This window comes from Aulonocara stuartgranti (assembly GCF_965226115.1).
Source record: "Aulonocara stuartgranti genome assembly, chromosome: 13".
Taxonomy (NCBI): Eukaryota; Metazoa; Chordata; class Actinopteri; order Cichliformes; family Cichlidae; genus Aulonocara; species Aulonocara stuartgranti.
The window spans coordinates 24929163-24950222 of record NC_138949.1 but is presented as its reverse complement, the minus strand read 5'-3'; the positions used below and the strand labels follow the sequence as shown (position 1 = coordinate 24950222).

Here is a 21060-nt window from a genome sequence, read left to right as displayed (position 1 = left end):
ACATTTTGAATCAGCCTTATTTAAGAAAGAAAGATAAAAAGAAAGAAAGAAAGGGAACAAATTAGTTAAATGTCAGCAATATGTAAATGGATCATATTTAAGTGTTCAATTTACTCTGTTGTGGAAAACATGGTCGTTGTGTCTTTCTCCAGTTGATTTTGAAGTTTCCGCTTCAGTTCCAGACTGGCAGGTTAAACCTGTGCAGGGTAGTAAATCTGTGGCTTAATGTTCCTGTAGAACAAGCTTTTGATTTGCCTCTGAGCATGGCGTTAATGCCATTTCACTGTGCTATAGCTGCTCAGTCTTTAACGCATGAGATCTCCCAGGTCATAAATTAAAATATTGCAAACATCAAGCTATACTAACCTAAAAATCCTCACAATACAGAATCTTCAGTATTTACCTCTACAGAAGTTGACCTGAGTTTGTAAATTAGACCTCTGGGTGAGTTTACTTTCTGTGCTGCGTCATGGATGAAGGAGTGTTGTGGAAGTATCACACCTCCATCTAGTGGGAAAAAGAGGTAAGGCTAGCGAATACATGCACGAAGGGGTCGAAAAGGCACGTTTGGGTTGTGATATAAAATTGATGGTCTCAAAATCTTTTAAAAGGTTGAATGCTCAATCAGTTTCTTGTCCTAAATGCCAGGAGAGGCAGGTGGGCATGAATTAAAGAAACTTACTCTAGGGTAGGTCTGCACATCATCCTGCCCACCAAAATATTTATGGGCAGCATTAAAATGTATTTTTTCCTTACACAAGTGAGTCATTTTTAAATTGCATCTGTATTTGTGTTGATTAGCTCAATCAAACTGAACTGGCTTCCAAACCAGCTCATTTTTACATTTAAATACAGTTATAAAATGTGCACATCTTGGAAAATATAAAGAATACTTTGTGAGTTTCTGACTGTAACTTGGACAGTGAACGGCATCTAGTGACAAAAATAACCTGAATGGTTATTGAAATGGCAATAAATGGATTGATTTACTGCGTGAGCTGTATGCCAAGGTGACCCGGGGAACTCTGGGTATACATGCAATCTTCGTTTTCTCTGTGTGATCTCTTTTTGACTGATATTGGGGGAAGAGTTCAGCTGGAAGAAATCATTTAACAAAGCAAGGCAGGAAGAAGGCCACCACCTCTGTGTCTGCGTTCAGTTCATCCTCGTTCATCATCTGCCCGAGCTCTTTCTCAGTCTTCATTTCTGCTTGGCCCTGAGCTTGTGGTGTCACGTCAATCACACCCGAGGGAACGCACCAAGGTAGATTTGTTTTGGCTTTAATGAAAGATGCTCTTAAGATGCAAAGTTCAAGGCGAGAACTGGAGGTGGTGTGGGCTGCATAAAAAGACTCGTGACCTTGATGAGTGGTTGTACTAAGATGGTGATGTCAGACTTGGGAAGGACCTAGGAGTGGGACACAATCTGTTATTTTTTGCCATTCATAATGACCTTTGTCATCTCTATGCTTCATGTCAAGTTGCTGAAGTGTTCTTGTGCAGTGAGATTAAATTTATCTCATCTCCCAGTCCTTACCAGAGGCCTCTTTGGCTGATGCTTTCTAATGACTCTGCTGGAGCAGAATTGGAAGACTTTTCAACAGCAATCAGTTCAGCGTCACTGAATTTATCACACATGATGTGATTTTATTATATGTAGTTTCCCCGTATGTCAATATCATATCATCAAAATGGCGAAGACCATTAGAATTAGGTTTCATGCACACTTAAGCATCTGAGACCTGTGCTAAAATTATTCTAAACGAATACCAGGCAGGCTACTAATCCAATCTAGTAAAAAAAAAAAAATGTATATATATATATATATATATATATATACAAACCAATAAAAGGAAGCTCTCTTTTATTTGATCTAGCGCAGGCTTGTTATTCTGAAAACAGTTCGGTAGTAGATAGTAGACACTATCTATGTGTGCAGAAGGCTGAGCCAATCATAGAGAGGGAGGCTCACCAGCAAAGGGCACACTAATGGGCTCACTGACAAACCAGCAGATATTCTTAATTAAAGATTAAGAAATCTCACAGCCTGACCCACATTTTTTGAGCGTATGCACGTCTGAATACGTGTGTGGCAGCGCTGCAAGATCCTATTTTGCCTGTCCTCAGAACGTGTCCATTATTGATGGCATCATTAAAATATGTACAAGGACAAAATAGGTGGTGCAGCGAAGGTTTTTGTGTGATAATATTGTGTTAGTGTGTGTGTGTTCGTATACATTAGATAGAAGGATTCGAGAGAACTTGAAGCAAATTTAAATTAAATACTTTTCCTGTTCTTTATGAACACATTCGTAACTTTTAATATTCTCACGAGCAACCAGATCAGCAGCAGTTCAGTGCGCCCTCAACTTTAACTGAATATGAACCCAGGTTTTATCCTTGAATGTTAATCACTGTAAAACTTTGCATATAAGTGTGTAGGTGTTTGTGTGTTTTGTTGTGTCAGCTAAGTGCAGTGTGATCTAACAGCAGCTGACAGGCAGGTTTGAGGCCTCTCTCTAGGGTCCTCAGTGTGTGTTTGTGTGTCTCTGTGTGTATGTGTCCTGCTCTAGTGGTGTGTGCTAATTGGAAGCTCAGCGGGACAGGCAGCAGGTCCTCCGTATCGCCCATGTGCACACGTAGAATCATACTCAGTCTCTTTCTCTCTCTCACTCTCTCTGTCTCACACACTAACACACACACACACACAGAGAGAGAGAGAGAGAGAGAGAGAGAGAGAGAGAGAAATCAACAGCAGTCTGGTCTGTTAGCCTTTCTACATTTAACATGAGTCCAGTCTGCAGCCTCTTCACTTATTCATTCCTCTCCACCTCCTCCTCAGCCACTTCTCGCCTGCTTTAACCTGAAACGACAGCTGCACTGTGGCCAGTGGAGACCTGCCTGGCTCCCCTGTCTCACTGGACATCAGAAAGAAATACCACCAGGTAGCTTGGAAGAGAAGAGAAGAGAAGACAAGAGAAGAGAAGAGAAGAGAAGAGAAGAGAAGAGAAGAGAAGAGAAGAGAAGAGAAGAGAGGAGTGTGAGGGATCAATAGTGTACACGAGAAAAGGGTGATGTGCGTGAAAGGGGAGGTCGATGGTTTGCCCACTGGTGTGTGAATGTGTTATTTACCTGGACAGGCTGGGGACCAAAAAATGAGACATTCACCTTCTCCTGAGAAATCCCCCAACACAGTCTTACATGTAGACATGCATGAGCACATTTATTAATGCACACACAAACACAAGCAGAGGCACATGCGTACATTCTTATACATGCACAGACTTTAGAGAAAACTAAAAAACAAACACAAAGCAGACTGGAGAAGACCTGAAAAAGGGGGACATCAAATGTGAGGACCAGCGCAAGTCATGTCATGTTTATGAACACTTTTTACTGCTTTGTTTGATGAACAGAAATAATGAATCAAAATATTTTAGTAATAGGGAATGTTTCTCTTTACTTGACCTCTGTCAACAGATGTTTCAGAGCAGAGCTCAGCCTCCCTAAGGCGCAAGGATACTTCACTGTCACTGTTTTCACTGAAAAATGTACATTTTAAAATATTTATTTGTATTTCTAAAAATCCCCAAATAGCTTTAAATGTCCAAATTCTCTCTGTGTGTTCATGTGCGGTGTATGTGTGTTGCATGGTTTGGATGTCAGTTTCTTTACAGCATCTCTGACAGCCAGCATATGATCCTGAGACAGCATGACAGCTGTCTTCATGCCCCTCTTAACATACACACGCTCATCTGCCCACCCACCCGCACTGAAACACATAGAAACACACACGTGCACAACACAGCAAATGACAGATTTGCCACCTTGTGACAGACCTGCTACATCTACCTGCAACCGTCAGGCCCAAGGATAGAGAGGTGATTGGTTGAGGATAATATGGAGGTTGTGTTTAGTGTGACTCGAGGCTAGACAGGAGACAAATACAGGGATGGACAAGACACCAAAGGGCTGGTGGATAGATGGATGGATGCCAGGGGTCAAGAGAAAATCTAAGTGAAGCTAGAAGATGCAGGAAATTAGAAAAGTGGAAGGAAAACACGAGTAATGAGGGAATGAGAAAAAAACAGTTTTACAGATAAATTATGTAAAGTTTTTTGCCAAATTGGCTATTTATGCTGAGGCTGGAGGGAGCGGACTATAAACTGAGCTGAAGCACAAACTGCAACAAAGCAAAAAGCTACATAGGGATAGATTTTACTATATAGTAAAATGCCACATCATCATCGACTTCAAAGCAAACTCATTTGTACAAGGTTACCCCAGGCCAGTTTTCTTAGAGGCAGTTCTAACCCCTAACCCTAGGGGAACAAAGACCCTTAAACTAAAAAGTGCCAAGGACATGCGGTGTGGGGGAGATCAAGGGTGGTGGCATTGTAGTATGCATCGCTGAGGTGCCTCCATTTGAGTACAATTGTAGGCACCATCCTCCTCACTGCACCCTAATCTGATGAGACAAGCCTGACATTCCACACCATACAGCAGAGACGTCTCTGGCTTTCATACATATGTGCTCAGACAAACATATGGAGAAGACGCAGAGGTTAAGGAAACAACAACACAGACAAGAGTGACAGATTGTTAGGGTTAAAGCTGCAAGCAAACATTACCTATTAGTTTGCTTTTCTTGTTGATCTTTCCATCTTTTCCTGCTCACCAATTCCATGTCACGGCTGAGAGAACCCGCGTCTCCACTGTCGATGACAGACGTGTTGTTGGAATCAGCGTTGCGTTATTCATTTACATGCTTCTTTCTTTGCATTTTGCTGTTCTTCTGCTGTTCACGCAGTCCTCCAGCATAGGCACAGCAATCTGTGAAAGACAAAAACTTGATATGTCACATGACAACGATGAGAAAGTAAAGTCACACAAAGGCTCAAGCAAAGTAAAATATCCAGACTTTGTCATTGTGTTGTAAAGCTATGATGAATATGAAAAGTTGCTTTTATACAGTTATTTTTTAACTTGAGATGCAGAGGTTACTGATTTAATACTTCTACCTTCACAAAGCCTATAAGCATGTGCTTCACACAGAGAACCTTGTGCTGTGCTTGAGGGCGGTCTCACCGTCGGCCTTTTCCCAAAGCAGAGGTGATGTGTCCACTAATGTCAACATCGCAGCCAGGGTCAGAGCACTGTCAAAGACCCTAACGCACAACCTTTTCCAGCTAACACTAACCCAGTACGAGTGCGTGATAATGTGCGTGCCCAAAATGCCAAGTGCTCCCCTGTCCCTTCTCAATATTTCATCTGTTGTCTTGCTTTACCTTGCTTTAGGTAATGGCCCAGTCACATAACCCATTTTTCATATGTTTGCCTGTATTTGTGTATTATACCTTTTAGTGATAGAGGATTTTTGTCTGGTCTGTACTTTACTCTTATTTGCTATTCAAAGTGATAGATTTATAACATGAGCATGCAAAAATGTGGCTTTTGCACACGACAGTGTCTCAGTTGAACTCATTCCAGTTTTACATTAATGATAACTTTGTTAGGTACAAAGAACTAGATTTGCCATCAAATGGGGGTTTTAAGTCAATCAAAAGGAGCTCAGTATGTAAGATGTGGCATAAATAGTGGAATATCATTATTATCCATGGTTATAATTTACATTTTGTGTCCAAATCGCCACAATTCTCATTGTCTTTTAGATAAAATGCTAAAAAGGATAAAAATAAAGGTGTAGGAATTTGTCAAAATGATGTGCTGGGTATAAATTCCCATTTGAATTTGAATAAGACATTTTTGTCTTTAGTTGCGTTTTTTTTTTTTTTTTTCCATTATTCAGCAAACTTTATAACTGTGCTTAAATAGCAACTATAAAAGCAGCTTTCCGTGCTGCTTATATATATTCCTTTTATCTCAATACACCAACTTTTCTGGTTATTTCTTGGTCTCAATTAAAGAAATGTATTCAAAAGTCAAAGCTATGCTATATATAAAGTATATGACACAAACATAATATGCCATGTACTACATATTTCCTGAGCATGATCTGTCAAGATAGAACAGGGACACTGTAAATCAGTTACAACACACATGAGACGCTGCACTGAAGGCATGTAGGTGTTGGAGCGTGAAGGGCTTTCCCTGCTAATGCAGATATAATGATGTGACTATGACTATATCAACGTCAGCGTGTGAGAGTCTGTGTATGTTGCCTCTTCTCGGGGACAGTTGTGCTGCTGATCTGCAAGACAATTCTTTGTGACTCACACCACATGAAAAAGAAAGTTAAAGATAGATAGCGGTAACAAGGGATAGACAGAGGTTGATGAACAAGAGAAGACAACATCTATGTGTTGTTTTGATTGTGATGAGAGGCAAGTGAAGAAGACAGTGAGTTGGCCTACATTCATGTGGCTTAATGTGTGAGGGGAAAACAGAGAGACAGCTCCGTGTCCATCTAATTATTCATCCAAGGAAGGCAGCGGATGTTATGTTGCTAGGTGTGTTTGTGTGTGGGTGCATATGCTGGGGACAGTGAGTATTATGAATAATGTGATTCCCAACCAAACTAAGTAAGATGGGGAGAATATTTATAGATAACCAAAATAAAACAAAAACAAAACATAGTAGTGTTTTGTTTATTTGTTTACATTTACATAAAAAAGCATGGACAAATGGTTGTAATGAAAATAAATATCATGGGAATTAAAATGAATAGATGCATGCTTGAAAAATCGAGGCTACTATTTGTGCTTTAAATTATTATTGTTGTTAAATAACAAAAAAATCAATTAAAATGATCACATTTTCAACATGAGAGTTTCATGGATGGTCAGTGAAGGGGTGCTTCAGTTCACTTTTCAGGCTTTTCAAATACACTAGACACAAAAGGCTGAGAACTGGTGATCTAGACCACTTGTGCAAGTGAGTGTGTGTGTCTATATCAGACAATGTCACACACTTTTTTTCCCCAAGGTGACATACTAGATAACATTTTCACTTTTGGACTCTAAAAGTAGTATTAATCTCCATCAAACGTCCCAAAAGACATTCACGTGCACAAACACACACAGACACGGCCCATATCACAACAGTTGTCTCTGGCATTTCAGTGATTTAGAGCATCATCCCTGGTTGCCACCAGCGTGAAGCTGTGATCTTCACATATATGACACCTCAGCTCAACAAGGTGCACACACACACACACTGAAAGGATGTCTCTGCTCTGTCTCTCCTGCCGTCACATTCTCACTTCCTGATTTAGACAGACAGAGACCAATCCTTTGGGACACAGAAACACTTCTCTTTCGCTCCCTCCCTCCTTCCACGAATCTTTCCCCTTTTCTTGATCTGCTGCTCCCTCTCGTGGGGATGAGGGAAGGCAGGGCTGGAGGTTAGAGAGATGGATGTGGGTGATACACCGATACACAGTCAGTCTCCTGCGGGAATGGTGTGATAGAGAAGAAGAGAGAGGGACAAGGGCAAGTAGAGGGGAAAAAAAGTAGGAAGCTTATTTCTCATGGCTTAAGAAGACAGAGAGGAAACAGAAACACAGGAAAGTGATATCTTGTTTTAGTTTCATGTGTTATTTGTACTGTGTTCCAGATATATATTAAATATATATACAGATACAGATATACTGCTTAAACTGGATGAGTTACTATGATCTGTACTAACCCATTAAAAGGAAAATATTCCCAGTAATTCAGACTTTTTTAAAATTCTGGGATCTCCTTTAACATCTGAAATAAAGTTCTGTCCCTGTGCAACTTGAGCTTGTAATGACTAACCACTGCTTGTTAAGGGCTTTGAATGTCCACTTGTTTTTGTCATGTCTATCTCTCCTCTAAAGAGGACAGGCATGTCTCAAGCGCTTTTCCCTAAGGCTTTTTACTTGTTACACAACCTGCTGTTGTGAAAAATCTACAGGCAAGTCTGAAAACCCTCCCAGCACTTCTTCTTTCTTGTGTGCCATATCTATAAAAACATCCCTCAAATTTAACCCAGAGTAAAGTGCAGTGTAGAGATGAGTAAATACAGTACGTTATATTGCATTTTTTTCTTTCCTTTTTTATTTACTGTGATTTTGAAGATAAAAAATGTTTCCTCAGTTCAAGTTTGGAATTTTTTTCATGACATTCCCCACATGCAATACTACCATACGTTATTTAATTATAATAATTATAAGTTTTTCTTTCAGCTTTTGTATCAGATTCTTACCAATAAATCAAATCTGTTATCTTGTTGGTCTGTCAACTAAAAATACAGTGGCTATCCTAATAGCACTCTTTTTAACTAACACACACCGATGTATGCATCAGGAGCAATCTGGGGTTCAATATCTTGCCCAGAGGCACATTGGCAGTGGACTGGAGGGATTGGAGACTGAGACGTAGCCATTCATGATACAATAAACCACAAATAAAGATTTGAGTGTCGGTTTGACTGGGGTGCATTTTGATAAATGTAGCTTTCTGCCTTCACATGGTTTGGGTGTGTTTTGTATACATCTGTTTGTGTGCAAAATAAGGATATGCTTAAAGAAAATAAATAAACATTAAATGTATTTCTATTATCTTCTATTTATTTTGTTACCTTAAAAACTTTGAAATGAAATTAATTAAATGCATTTTGATTTTTGCCTTTAAACCTTGTTGTGATGATAAAGGCTTCCAGAAACATCTATAAATGCATATAAAGGCAAACAGCATAATAATGTGAAGGACAGAGTTTGGATTATTGAAGAGCTTCTAGCTCATCATCCATCCATTCAGCTAGCCCTCAATTTTGTTCTACTTATCCAGTTCAGGATCACACAGGGGGATGGAGCTTATGCCAGCTGACATTGAATGAGAGGGACACCTTGGACCTGTTGTCTTTCCACAGATGGACAGACACCTTTGGCCATTTTAGAATCACCAATTAACCTCATGTGCATATCTTTGTATTGCTGGAGCCACTCAGACAGAGAACCCACAGAGGGGTACAGAAAGGCCACAAACTGGATTCAAAGCCAGAACCTTGCTATGAGGGCTCAATACTAATTGCTACACCAGCATGCTGCCCTGTAGCTTAACAGGACAAACAAAATGAAAACTTTTAAAACTTACAAACATCAATAGTGGGTTGAGGGGCGTTGCTGTTTCTGCAGCAATGAAATGAATTCATAGAAATTTCAGCAATTTCAGATCTATACCTTTTAGACAGTAACAAAAATACATTTTTAAACACACAGAAACAGATCTAGAGTGGAAGATTGTAAAAAAATGATGCTGAAAAAAGAGAGACAACCAGTGAATGACTGACTGAGTAACCACCAGAAAAAGTATAAACTCTGAAGCCTGCAAAATTACAGTACATAAAATCGCTGGTGTAAACAAAGGGGATAGTACATGAAATTACTGGTGTAGGCTACCGTGATACACTGTACCCTTTATTTCCTGCGTGCTTTGAGAGGTGCAGCGACACACGGAAAGTTGACTTCTAGAGTGGTGTGAGGTTTCTTTTTGCTTCTCCATGCTTGTTTCTGCTGTCACTGCTGTCAGCAGCCGCTTTAGGTCACTGAGAAGCTACCACCCCATCTACCTGTGTTTTAGCACATCACACGCTGCACTGCACAAACACACACACACACAGAGACAAGCACATGCTCATAGGTAGAGTCCACTAGCTGAGGCAGACTGAGGAGCTGCCCAGGAAACAGGGATTTGTTTATGTGGATTGAGTGGCAAAGGAAGGGAGAAAGGGAGAGGAAAGGTGTGTGGGTGAACATTGATGCCTTTTTGTGATGAAGTAAAAGTGATATGTAAATAATAGATCCCAGAGATGAATTATTGAAGGAGTACATTGATGCTCTCATGGTGTGGAAGCAGGAGCTCATTCATGAAAAAAGGTTTGTGGAGGAAAGATGAAAGGGTGAGGGGGGAAACAGGGTGTTGCTATGTCAGCTTTCAGTTCCAACACAGCGACATACACTGATGCACGCACGCACGCACACACACACACACACACACACACACACACACACACACACACACACACACACACACACACACACACACAGACTTTCAAACCACATTCATACAATCATAGTTGTACAAGTTTCTCAATGACGATGGGAACAACTCAAAAACAGAAGGAATGGTGCCCATTGTTATTACAGTCCAGCATACAACTTTAAAAACATGTTAGCATTTCTTAAACGATCCATAAAATTTATATCGGTTCAGCATGTTTTTAATATCTTTGTAACTGGGTATTGACTGATATACTGTTATTGTATCTATGTTGATTCTCTTTATTAATTTTGTTTCATTGTGTTCTCCAAAAACTTAATGTGCTGCTGTAATCCCAGTTTAGACACTTCTGCAAAAGATATTTTTTATATTATTTAATGTTTTACAAGGAGTCATTCTCATTCTTCTCTCTTACTATTTAATACCCCCAGTGATATTTTTGCTATTTTATATTAGGTCAAAAATAATTTCATCATGTTCCTGAGAATATTGTTCCACGCATTACACTTAATGGGATTTAAAGAGGAAGTAAAAGTGTGAGAATCTTTGTCAGTCAGAATGAAACACTGGCTTCTGGCTCCTCAAATGGAAGCCGGATATTTAACAGAGGCAGGACCCTCCACCCTTAATACACTCACCATTACACAGCCTTGCTTTTGGGTGTTCTATAACGCCAGATCCTGTTGAGCTGACAGGTGACAGAACAGTCCACATCAACATACGTCTACTCTCTTTTGCTCCAACACACACACACACACACACACACACACACACACACACACACACACACACACACACACATACACAAAAATCCTGTTGTCTGCCACCAGCTGATAGGTGACAGGGAGCAGGCTCTGCCTTTTGGGCATGTCCAGCCCTGGAATGTCTGAAGCTGTCTACTGTACAGCAGCAGGGTGTGTGTGTGTGTGTGTGTGTGTGTGTGTGTGTGTGTGTGTGTGTGTGTGTGTGTGTGTGTACATCTATCTTTATGAGGACAATTCAGAGTTTCCTGCAGTCTGTAGTCCATGGTATAAGAGTACAGATAGATACCATGGACTGTATTTACAGTTGTCTTTGACTCAAGATGACTCTGGCCACCTCATTTCAGCAATAAGTTAACATTATATTGCCCCAATGTCAGGCATGTTGTGGTATTTAGTCCATATTTGACCCACATAATATTAGCTAGTGCCATGGGATGCTGATCTACTTAATTCAAAGTCCTTTCTCCTCTTATAATGCTTCTGTTATAATATACTTTCTCCTGCGTTCAATTTAAATCGGTATAGAAAATCTTCCACCTTGTTGGCACATAGATGGCACATGTGTAATGAATAATGGGGGTATTTTAGGTAGTATTATTATCATTTGAGAATTATAAGATTGTATCTATGCCAGGAGCCATTAGTCTAGGCAATACACAACATTTCGCTGGGAAGTCCTGTGGTTATGACCCTAACCATAGAACCATCATAAACACTATTTATGTCTTTTCTATATCTGTGCTAATAAATGGAAAATAAAGTTGTTGTTTTTTTTAAAGGAGTCTCAGAAAGAAAATGGGCCTGGTCTGAAAGCCTCCCTAACATGGATAAGAATCTGCATTACTTCTTGTCATCAGTGTAGTAGTCAGTGAGTAAGTCATGGAGCTTTTGTGTTGGGGTACTACACATGTCACAGGGAATAAGACAGAAGCAAAAGCGAGATAAGAGGAGGCAGCTGCCTACCTAGAACTGCTGGCACGGCAGCCAGGGGCGGGGCCAAGACAGCATGGCACACGTCGTCTCCAGACACCCTTTCTTCTCCCTGCTTCGCCAGAGGCTTTGACAGGCGGCACGAGAGCCCCTTGGCCCAGTGAGGGGTGGACAGCCATCTGACAACTCCCCACCTGCATGACCTTTACCATGCTTGACCCCCCTACAGGAGACAATCACCTCATAGCAAACAGCCCTACGGGAGATGTAGACACACAGTGCAGTCAGGAAGACACACACAACAAACTCAGACATGCATGCCACACACACAAAAAGTCAGGCTTAAAAAGGAGACATCCTATTAAAATATTAGGACATTTAATTTCCAATGTTTAATGGGAGGCAATTATTTAAATTTTTAATTCACTTGTCATTTTTAACTGACTCATTCATTAGCTCACATCCGCATCTATGCAAATCAATTTACAAATCATTTAAAATGCAGTGAATGTGAATGTGTGTGTGAATGGGTGGATGACTGGTTGTGTAAAGCGCTTTGGGGTCCTTAGGGACTAGTAAAGCGTTATACAAATACAGGCCATTTACAATCATGATTACACAAAAAAAATAGCCTTTTTTGAAATGGGGCTAATAGCAGAAAAAGAATAATAGCAGGAGCAGGAACCATATCCTGCTATAATTTGGTCAGATGGGGGTCAGATGGGGGTTTCTATGTGAATGCATCCACAGTCCAAAGACATGCATGTTAGGTTAACTGGTGATTCTAAATTGGCTGTATATGAATGTATGTGGTTCTCTCTGCATTAGCCCTAGATAGACTGGAAACCTGTCCAAGCGAAGCGCTAAAAGAAGGCCCTATAGGGTTATGCTGGCGCTCATCAAGCATTTCGTTTATTTGCTGTCTTCTTTTATGGAAGTCTGTGAAAATTGATATCACTGAATTTACAACCAATTTTCAAGTGCTTTTGCTTGGTTTTTATTTTGGGATAAAATCTTTTGATTCACCTTTAGCCTCTCTGACTGACTGGAAATGCCCCTGAAGCTACCCAGGGTGTCCTGCACCTAGTTAGGAAAATTCAGTTAGTCTCAGATATGACATCAGTCTCCTTAAGTCGGTTTAAATTGTAAAGTAAAGACACTATAAGAGTAAAACCCCAACAATCAGACTTGCTGTGAGCCAGCACATGGCAACAGTGGGACGGACAAACATACTTTTAACAAGAAGAAACAGAAGGAAACCTTGCACAGTCCAGGCTCAGGTAGCCATGTGCCAGGAGCGTATTGGCGTGGTGGAAAGAGAAGATAAAATCTAATGATACATGGTGGTGTATGAACACATGTGGAGCAGGAAGATCAGAGTCGAGAAGAAATTCTCATTGCATCACACAAAGTCCCATTGCAGGAAAACCTATTCCAGCATAAGTAAGAGATGGTTCAGGGTCACCTGACCGAGCCCTAACTATAAGCATTTTCAAAAAGTAAAGTGTTAAGCCTAATCTTATAGGCAGAGTGGGTGTCTGTCACCAGAATCCAAAATCAGAGCTGGTTCCATGGGAAAATAAGACTCTGCCTCCCATTCTGCGTTCAGAAGCTCTAGGAACCGGAAGCCATCAGCCCCAGAGCGAAATGTTGTAGTAGGATTATATGATACTATGATGTCTTTAAAGTATGATGAATACTATTTTTTCAAGATGTTGTATGGATAAGAATTTTTGAATTAATTTGCATCACTACATCTTTTGTTTCAGTAAATGTGAACATTTTTGCTTTTTAAAAAATTTCTTAATGCAAATTACTTTAATACATGATTTTCTTCTAAAACTGGATTGATTACCCAGTTTTTCCTCCCTGTAATCCTATTAATGTAGATTTACTGATAAAAACAATCCAGTAATTATGCAAATTATTATTATGCAATATCACAAAAACTGCAGTCTTACGTCAGCGCAGCGCTGAACACTGCGTAGCTCTACGTCATCAAAAGGCGTCGTGGCAGCGTGAGAGGGAAAACAAATGCCAGTGCGAATTGCTGTGAAGTAAGTAGAGCATTTATCATTAAAAAAGAAACGGCTATAAGGTTATGAAAGCATTCTGGCGATGCTTAAAGTATTTTTAAAGCTGATAAATGATGGACGCTGCGCAAAATATGCACTTTCCGTTCGTAGCACTTTTACAAGTGTAGTTAATCGAAACTAACGTGCCTTTTCCATATCTGTAGGTTACTGCTCCTGCACCATAACGCTCTCTCCTGATTTGTTCCAAAACCGCGTGTCGGTTCAGTTCTAATGAATCCAGTAATTAGACGGGGACTGCCTCCGTCCGTGAGGAGTCTTCTCACAGACATCGGTCCAAAGGAGGAGTGGACGGATGAGGAGTCTGAAACGGTGACCAGAGATGGCATTCTGCTTCCGCACAGAGGAGCTACGTCTGGAAATGAGCTTCTCACACCTGCCAGGAGCCATGATAATGCTCCAGAGGATGGTGGTGTCTCTGGAAGAAGTGGACTTTGCATGTTGTGTAAAAGTAAACCTCCTTGCTACACCTGTCCCAGGTGTAACCTGCAGTACTGTGGCTTGGAGTGCTACAAGAGCCCTGATCACTCTGCATGCTCTGAAGAGTTTTACAAGGAGTCTGTTCTACAGGAGCTGAAGGAAATGGGGACAACTGAGACTGAAGGGAGAAAGAAAATGCAGGAGATTCTTGTGGGACTCAAACAAAAGGCAGAAATGACACAAGGGGGGATGGAGAGTTTGTTAAAAGAGGCGGGTGTTGTGTCAGATGACACAGATGATAGGGAAGGAGAGGCAGCTGAGAAAGTGCAGGCTGTGGAGCTCCTGGCCAGGTTAGCAGAGCTTCAGCAGTCTGGAGAAGAGAATGCAACAGAGATTGAGGATATTTTGGGAAAACTTGAAGAGATTGGAGGAGGTGCGCTGATTCCTGGAGACACTGATGAGGATGCTGAAAGTGCACAAGGAGAGCTGGACTTGGCTGATCAGCTCTCAGGGCTGGAGATTGACAAACTTTCAGAAGAGGAGCTGTGGGAACTTCTCAACAACAAAGAGAAAGAGAGTTTTGTGAGTCTCATGAAGGATGGAGCTCTTGGTGGCCTGGTTCCCCTTTGGAAGCCATGGTGGGAGGAACATGAGGAGGGAGGCAGAGCACTGGTGGAAGTGCTTGAGGAAGAAGTAAGCAGACAGGAAAGAGAAACTGTGACAACTATGGAAAAGCAGGACATTGATAATGGAGTGAAAACCTCACAAGGTGTTCAGAAACGAATCAAATCAAAGCCAAAAAGCTTGAAAGGAGGAACAGGGAAGGAAACGAGTAAAGGAAGTTCAGCAGTACCCCCAATTTCTTCAAAAATTCCAAAGCTGAGTTCCTTATGTCCAAATCCTTCTCCTCTGGTTTGCTATGGTTTAGTGAATGCACTTTTTGGCTATGCTTTTACCCTGTGCCTGTTTAACGGTGACACCGATTCACTGATGTTTGAGTTCTGTGACATGATTCTTGCTCTGTCTGAGGCACTGAACTCAAGCAAGGTGTTCACCTCTCTCCAAGAGGCCTTAGGCTGTGGAGAAGCTCTCATTTTAGATGGAGGCTACCTTGACAAGGAGGACCTTCTTGCCCCTGCCAGGGCCGTGGAGGCCGTGGCTCACATCATGACTGGCAGAGACGGAAAGGATGCTGCTGGATACTCCCTGGCAGCCTTGAGTCAACTTCGTTCTGTGCTCTCCCGGGCCAAAATGGCCCTGTCTAAAGATGGAGAGGAAGTGGAAAAGAGACGGAAGTACTTCCTGGCAAGCAAGAAGTGTGAATTCTTTCAAGCCTGGGTGCTGGACAATGTACATCAGATTCATAGACTGGCAGTTAAGCTGTGGAGCGAACACAGAAAAAGAGAGAGTGCAAGGAACAGCATGCAGAAAGCCAAGACTGAAGTTGAGAATTTACAGAAAGGGAAGAGAAAAGATAGCGATAAGCTGATTGAAGAACTAAGTTAAAGAAGATTTGGTTTAACGTGTTGATGCAAAAGTTCATGTTGTAATAAAATGCATCATATTCTCTCATATAGTCAAATTCCTACTGGCAATAAAAGCTGATATTTTCCACTAATTTCTTTGGTTATCTTTCTTGTATTAATTTATTTTAATGAGGAGAAAAGTAATTTAAAATCTGTTTAAATTTCCTGTATAAGCCATAAGAATTTATATTAGTCAAATTGGAAATAGAAGAGTTTTCAATACATACGTAGATGGATACTTTATTCATCTCCAGGGGCAAAGTCAGAAATTCCAGCAGTAACACATTAAGTGTTACTATTTTGTAACAGTTATTAGGTGATATACAAATAAGATATAATTTGATATGTAACAAAAGGATCAAGTTTCCACCTTAAATTTGAAACTACAATTTCTGAAAAAATTACTTTAAAAGGACCTTTGGAGACACAGGTCATTTAATACATTTAGAATGATTTTTTGTCAGTTAATTATAGATCATACCTCTCGCCCTATGGCAGCTGGGATACACTTTTAGAAGCGAAAGAGAATAGATGGATAGAATTACAGACAATTTCATAGTAGCTTTGGGAGAACTGTTATAGTACTTGAAAACCTTACTATTGAATTAATAAGTGATGAGGTGAAACTGTACATGTGTGTATTTGTTTTCCCAAAGGACAGTGGTGATAGAGTTCAAAAGAACTGACATAAGACTGCAAGGGAGCTTGAGCTGTTATGCAGTGAGTGTGGGAAACACATCCAAATCCCACACATACAAGTTTTCTTAGTATTGTTCTGAATGCACAGATTAGTTCGCAATACGTTTTGTTATCTAAGTGTTAATTTATTATTTAGGTTTTCATGGTTATAAATGAATCCAAACAGTTCTAGAGTTTTCATTATGGCTGTTATGTTTTCATATCTTACGTCAAATAGGAAATTATATAGTGCAGGAGTCTCAAACATAAGGCCACGGGGGCAGAATTGGCCGGGCTAAGACTCCAATCCGGCCCAAAAGAGCTTTGGAAAATGTTAGAGGGCATAAATTTTCGACATCTTTCCTTTATCAGCTTTTTCTACTGATAAAGCCCCCCCCCCCAGGGCCATTCATACTATAACAAAGTAATTAAGTAATAGTTAAATGACAGAGAACGTCCCGTTATTTTAGTTCTATAAAGTGCATCCAAAGTGAAGAAAAATCGGAAACTTTCTTCAAACTAACAGAAATTTTCTGTTGTATAATTACAGGATAGTCAGGGCAATGACCAACCAGACATTTTTCTCTTAATTTTAATTTCCTAAAGCTTAAGCCATTTAATCTACAACAGCTGCATTTTCTTAATCACACTTAATGTCTGAGACATACATTTTAATTTTTTTTTAATATTAAGAAAGCTGAGGTATTAAATGTGTAGTTAAACTTTACACCGACATTACGAGAAATTTCACCCACTTAAGATGTAGTTTGTAGTCTGACATCCCTCGTACAGTGCGAAAATAGATTTTTTAAATTCTCCATAAACGAGTATGATAAAAACCATAAAATAAAACACTGACCTGAACCATACTGTCAAGGCAAAGAATATAAACAATATGTAAAGGTTAGAGATGCTATTATACATGTATTTTCCAGCCTTTAGCCATGTCCCAAAGAACGTTTCTTTTCACCGTGCGCCTAGCGCCACTCTCGCGAGGACTTTTGGCAAGTCACGTGGTGCGGATGTTCTTCCACGCTGCGACAGAAAACATGGCTGCGCTCTTGAGATCATCCCGGTTACTCAAGTTTTCGCCTTCGGGTTTGCTTCAGATCACATGCACTAAAAGAAACGGACCGACGCTTGGTCGGCTGTACAGCGGGGCTCTCAGCGGCAGAAGGACCGGAGTTTGTGCCCGACAGATCGGACCTGTTACTGAAAACGCGTCCAGGTACCAGGCATCTGTGATTCACGCGTGAGCATGCAGCAGCAGAGATGTCATTGAGGCTCAATGACACCCAAAGGCACACGCAAGTGTTGACAGATATGACCTGCTGCATTAAATGTGGTTTGTTAGGATACGTTATAGATCACGTAGGTAACAGCTCAGTTCTCGTTGGTTAAACATGGCTACCAGGTTATGCAAGGTGATGATGAGTTGTTGTGTAACCAGGGTAAACTCACTGTCTGTTTAATCTGTAATCAAGCCGGTTACTATAATCTAGTTCGTAATGAAGCTGTAACTGTTAGCAACCACTTCTTGCCATCAATTTGCTCCCAGCTGTACACACGCTGACTTTTGGGCCTATCACTGGAGACCAGTGTGCACTGTTACACAGCAGCCACGATGATGCGCGTAAATTGCAGCTTAAATGAACATTTATAGTATTATTAATGAGCACGAAAGAAAAACTGGCCTCAGCTGATATAGAAGTGATGGCTACTAGCAGCCGTGGACCTACTTGGAGGGACTTTTTCTTCACTTCAAGGTCACAGGTCTGGCTTTCACTGTACAGCTGTGTAACTGTCTTTGACAACATGCCTGTTGTTGTGCAGTAAACACATACTGTGATGGTGGGGCAGACTTTCTGAAATTAAATATTTCTTTTCTCTGATATGCATCCACAGCAGAACTGAGTTAGTTATTTTTCTGCTGTTGCATTTATACCTATGGCCTGTATCTTCACAGTCGCGTGTGGTCATATGCAGCGGGGTGTGTGCGTAGTTTTTCTGTGGCCACCGAGCTAAAGGATGAAGCCAGCATTGCAGTGCGCTCCAAGCAAGCGCAGCAGTTTGACTGGGCCCTGACCAGGCTGGACAGTTCTGTGAGGAGGACCGGTCGTATTACCAAGACCCTGCTTCAGCGCATCTTCCATGATATCTGCAGGGCAGGTAGGCAAGAGGATGAGCAACCACAGAGGGACCTTTAATAACGGATGCCTGCTAATGGCCATTTGAACTCTTTGAGAGACAGTAATGAAATGTTTTGCTTTCTCTCTCCTTCCTCATCCACCTCTGCTATCTGCAGGCTATCCCAGTGGTAACCAGGCCCTGTTGCTGCTCCGTAGCTGTGGGTCCCTGCTGCCTGAGGTGCCTCTGGAAGAACGCACTGAGCTGGCACACCGTGTGTGGGAGAAACTGAAGGAGTTGGGTAAGGGGCTGCGCTAAGTACAGTCTTGCACACACAAGAGATGTGCACTACAAAATCCTAGTTGTGTAGTGAGTGTTTTGTATATGTTTAATTACCCTGGCTGCACATTGTCTTCGCTAGGTGCACAGTATGATGTGAGCCACTACAATGCTTTGCTGAAGGTTTACCTTCAGAATGAGTTCAAATTCTCCCCCACTGACTTCCTGGCCAAAATGGAAGCGGCTAATATCCAGCCCAACAGAGTAAGTAGTGCAGTGCAGAGTGCTGTAATGTCAAGAAATGCATAGTTAGATTTGTGTTCAGCTACATGAAGAGAGTATTTCATTTTGTTAATTCTAGCTGTTTTAATTTGTTTTATTTTATGCATAGGTTACCTACCAGAGGCTCATCGCAGCCTACTGCCAAAATGGAGATATTGAAGGAGCCAGGTGGGTAAATGTTCTTTTCTTAATAGTAACCTGTCCACTGCGGGTACTTTTGCTGAACTAACAGTTTCACAATTCAGGTGAATGGAGTAGGTGTCTTTAAAGAAACTATTTTGGTTACTCCTAAAAGTCCACATCCATATAACACCATGTGAAATGTTTTCATTGAACCCAGTACTACTGATGAGATTGTCTCTATTTCTACTGACTGCAGTGTGACTTGTGAGCACTGATCTTGCCAGGCGAACTCTCCTCCTGACAAATTTCAGTGTATTTCCTGAGTGAATGACTCATTCACTATTGTTTTTTTTTTTAAAGGAACAGTGCATATTAATTAACATGAGCATTTATATTCATCATGTAAATATGACTTTTGTCATCTGTAGTCCCTGGTATGACCCTACAATAATAAAATACATCCTCCCCAACAATCAGATTGCCCACTATGAGCAAGCACTTAGCGACAGTAGGAAGTTAAAAAGTAACTTTTAACAGGAAGAAATTCTGGCAGAGCCAGGCTGAGGGAGGGACAGCCAAGGCTTTCCATGGTCAGCCCTCTTGTTATATCGTGATCAGGAGGGCTAATCATTATAAATTTTTCTGTGTGGTGGTTTTTGTTTATTTATTCTTTTAAATACTTGTCATTCAGCTCAGCAGCCTTTTCTGTGTCTGGGTATTTTGGTTTACCGTGCTTCTCATGGGTTTACTGTTAGATTACTTGTTGTGTTGCTTGCTTTTTTTTCTTCTCATTTTAATGTTGATGTAATGCTTTTCGGCTTTCTCAGCACCATATTGGGTTTCATGAAGAATAAAGACTTGCCCATCACTGAAGCTGTGTTCAGTTCGTTGGTGACAGGTCATGCTCGTGCAGGGTAAGTGTCAGTACTTTTTTATTTATCTATTTTTTTTAACATATTGAATTTAATATCAATATGTGGGGCCGGGGTCTTTCTGTGTGGAGTTTGCATGTTCTCCCCGTGTCTGCGTGGGTTCCCTCCGGGTACTCCGGCTTCCTCCCACCGTCCAAAGACATGCAGTTTGTGGGGATAGGTTAATTGGATAATCCAAATTGCCACTAGGTGTGAATGTGAGTATGAATGGTTGTCTGTCCTTGTGTGTTAGCCCTGCGACAGACCGGCGACCTGTCCAGGGTGTACCCCACCTCTCGCGCTATGACAGCTGGGATTGGCTCCAGCGCCCCCCGCGACCCTGAAAAGGATAAGCGGAAGCGACTGGATGGATGGATGAATTTAATATCACATAACAAATGCTATAATTGAAGGAATTTGGATTTAAATAAGCTGTAATCTTTATTACTCGACAGTGACATCGAGAGTGCTAAGAACATCTTGTCTGTGATGCATGGAGCAGGAATTGAACCGGGTCCCGACACTTACGTGTCACTGTTGAACGCGTATGCTGAGAAGGGCGATCTGGAAAACATGAAAAAGGTGTGTGCATTAATTGTGTGTAGTGCCACCTAAGGGTTGAAGGTGTAGGTGTATTTAAGGGTGCAGCTTTTGAACTGCTTGCCACTTTTTTAGCTTATCTGGTGAAGGTATGCTGAGCTTGTGTGATGCGAGGTCTCCAACAGTCCATCCAAAACTCAAAAGAGTCAGTACTCCAACTACAGTTCTGGTCCAACATTAATTTAATTTACAGATAAGGATTATTTAATGGGTGATCATGGTCTGTTGATACTCTTGCTTTATTTATGTACTTCACACATTACAGTAACCTTTGAATTGTGAGCTGGATGAGCTACTGTGTCACTGACATTGTAATTAAAAATATAACATATAATTGTATTT

General features: G+C 41.0%; 3 protein-coding genes across 3 annotated transcripts in view; 2 read left to right on the top strand and 1 right to left on the bottom strand.

Annotated features, from left to right (window-relative positions):
• ppm1ba (protein phosphatase, Mg2+/Mn2+ dependent, 1Ba) overlaps positions 1 to 17341 on the bottom strand; it is a 43277-nt gene extending 25936 nt beyond the window's left edge. The window contains exons 1-3 of the mRNA XM_082557919.1: positions 17256 to 17341; positions 11713 to 11935; positions 4631 to 4832 (exon numbers count right to left, since the gene is read on the bottom strand). The gene's annotated coding sequence lies outside the window, so the exon portion shown is untranslated. The remainder of the gene's footprint in view (positions 1 to 4630; positions 4833 to 11712; positions 11936 to 17255) is intronic.
• Positions 13638 to 15810, top strand: znhit2 (zinc finger, HIT-type containing 2). The gene is made up of 2 exons (XM_082557975.1): positions 13638 to 13736; positions 13919 to 15810. Exon 2 carries the CDS (start codon positions 13986 to 13988, stop codon positions 15696 to 15698), a length of 1713 nt encoding a protein of 570 aa, XP_082414101.1. The 5' UTR covers positions 13638 to 13736; positions 13919 to 13985; the 3' UTR covers positions 15699 to 15810.
• lrpprc (leucine-rich pentatricopeptide repeat containing) overlaps positions 17256 to 21060 on the top strand; it is a 63392-nt gene continuing 59587 nt past the window's right edge. Inside the window, exons 1-7 of the mRNA XM_082557908.1 lie at positions 17256 to 17624; positions 18363 to 18565; positions 18702 to 18824; positions 18945 to 19066; positions 19194 to 19252; positions 20035 to 20121; positions 20574 to 20700. Of these exons, the coding sequence (XP_082414034.1) occupies positions 17341 to 17624; positions 18363 to 18565; positions 18702 to 18824; positions 18945 to 19066; positions 19194 to 19252; positions 20035 to 20121; positions 20574 to 20700 (1005 nt within the window). The 5' untranslated portion in view covers positions 17256 to 17340. The remainder of the gene's footprint in view (positions 17625 to 18362; positions 18566 to 18701; positions 18825 to 18944; positions 19067 to 19193; positions 19253 to 20034; positions 20122 to 20573; positions 20701 to 21060) is intronic.

Bases quoted from the DNA above. Each gene is read 5' to 3' on its own strand.
- znhit2 (XM_082557975.1), top strand. From the start codon at position 13,986: ATGAATCCAGTAATTAGACGGGGACTGCCTCCGTCCGTGAGGAGTCTT.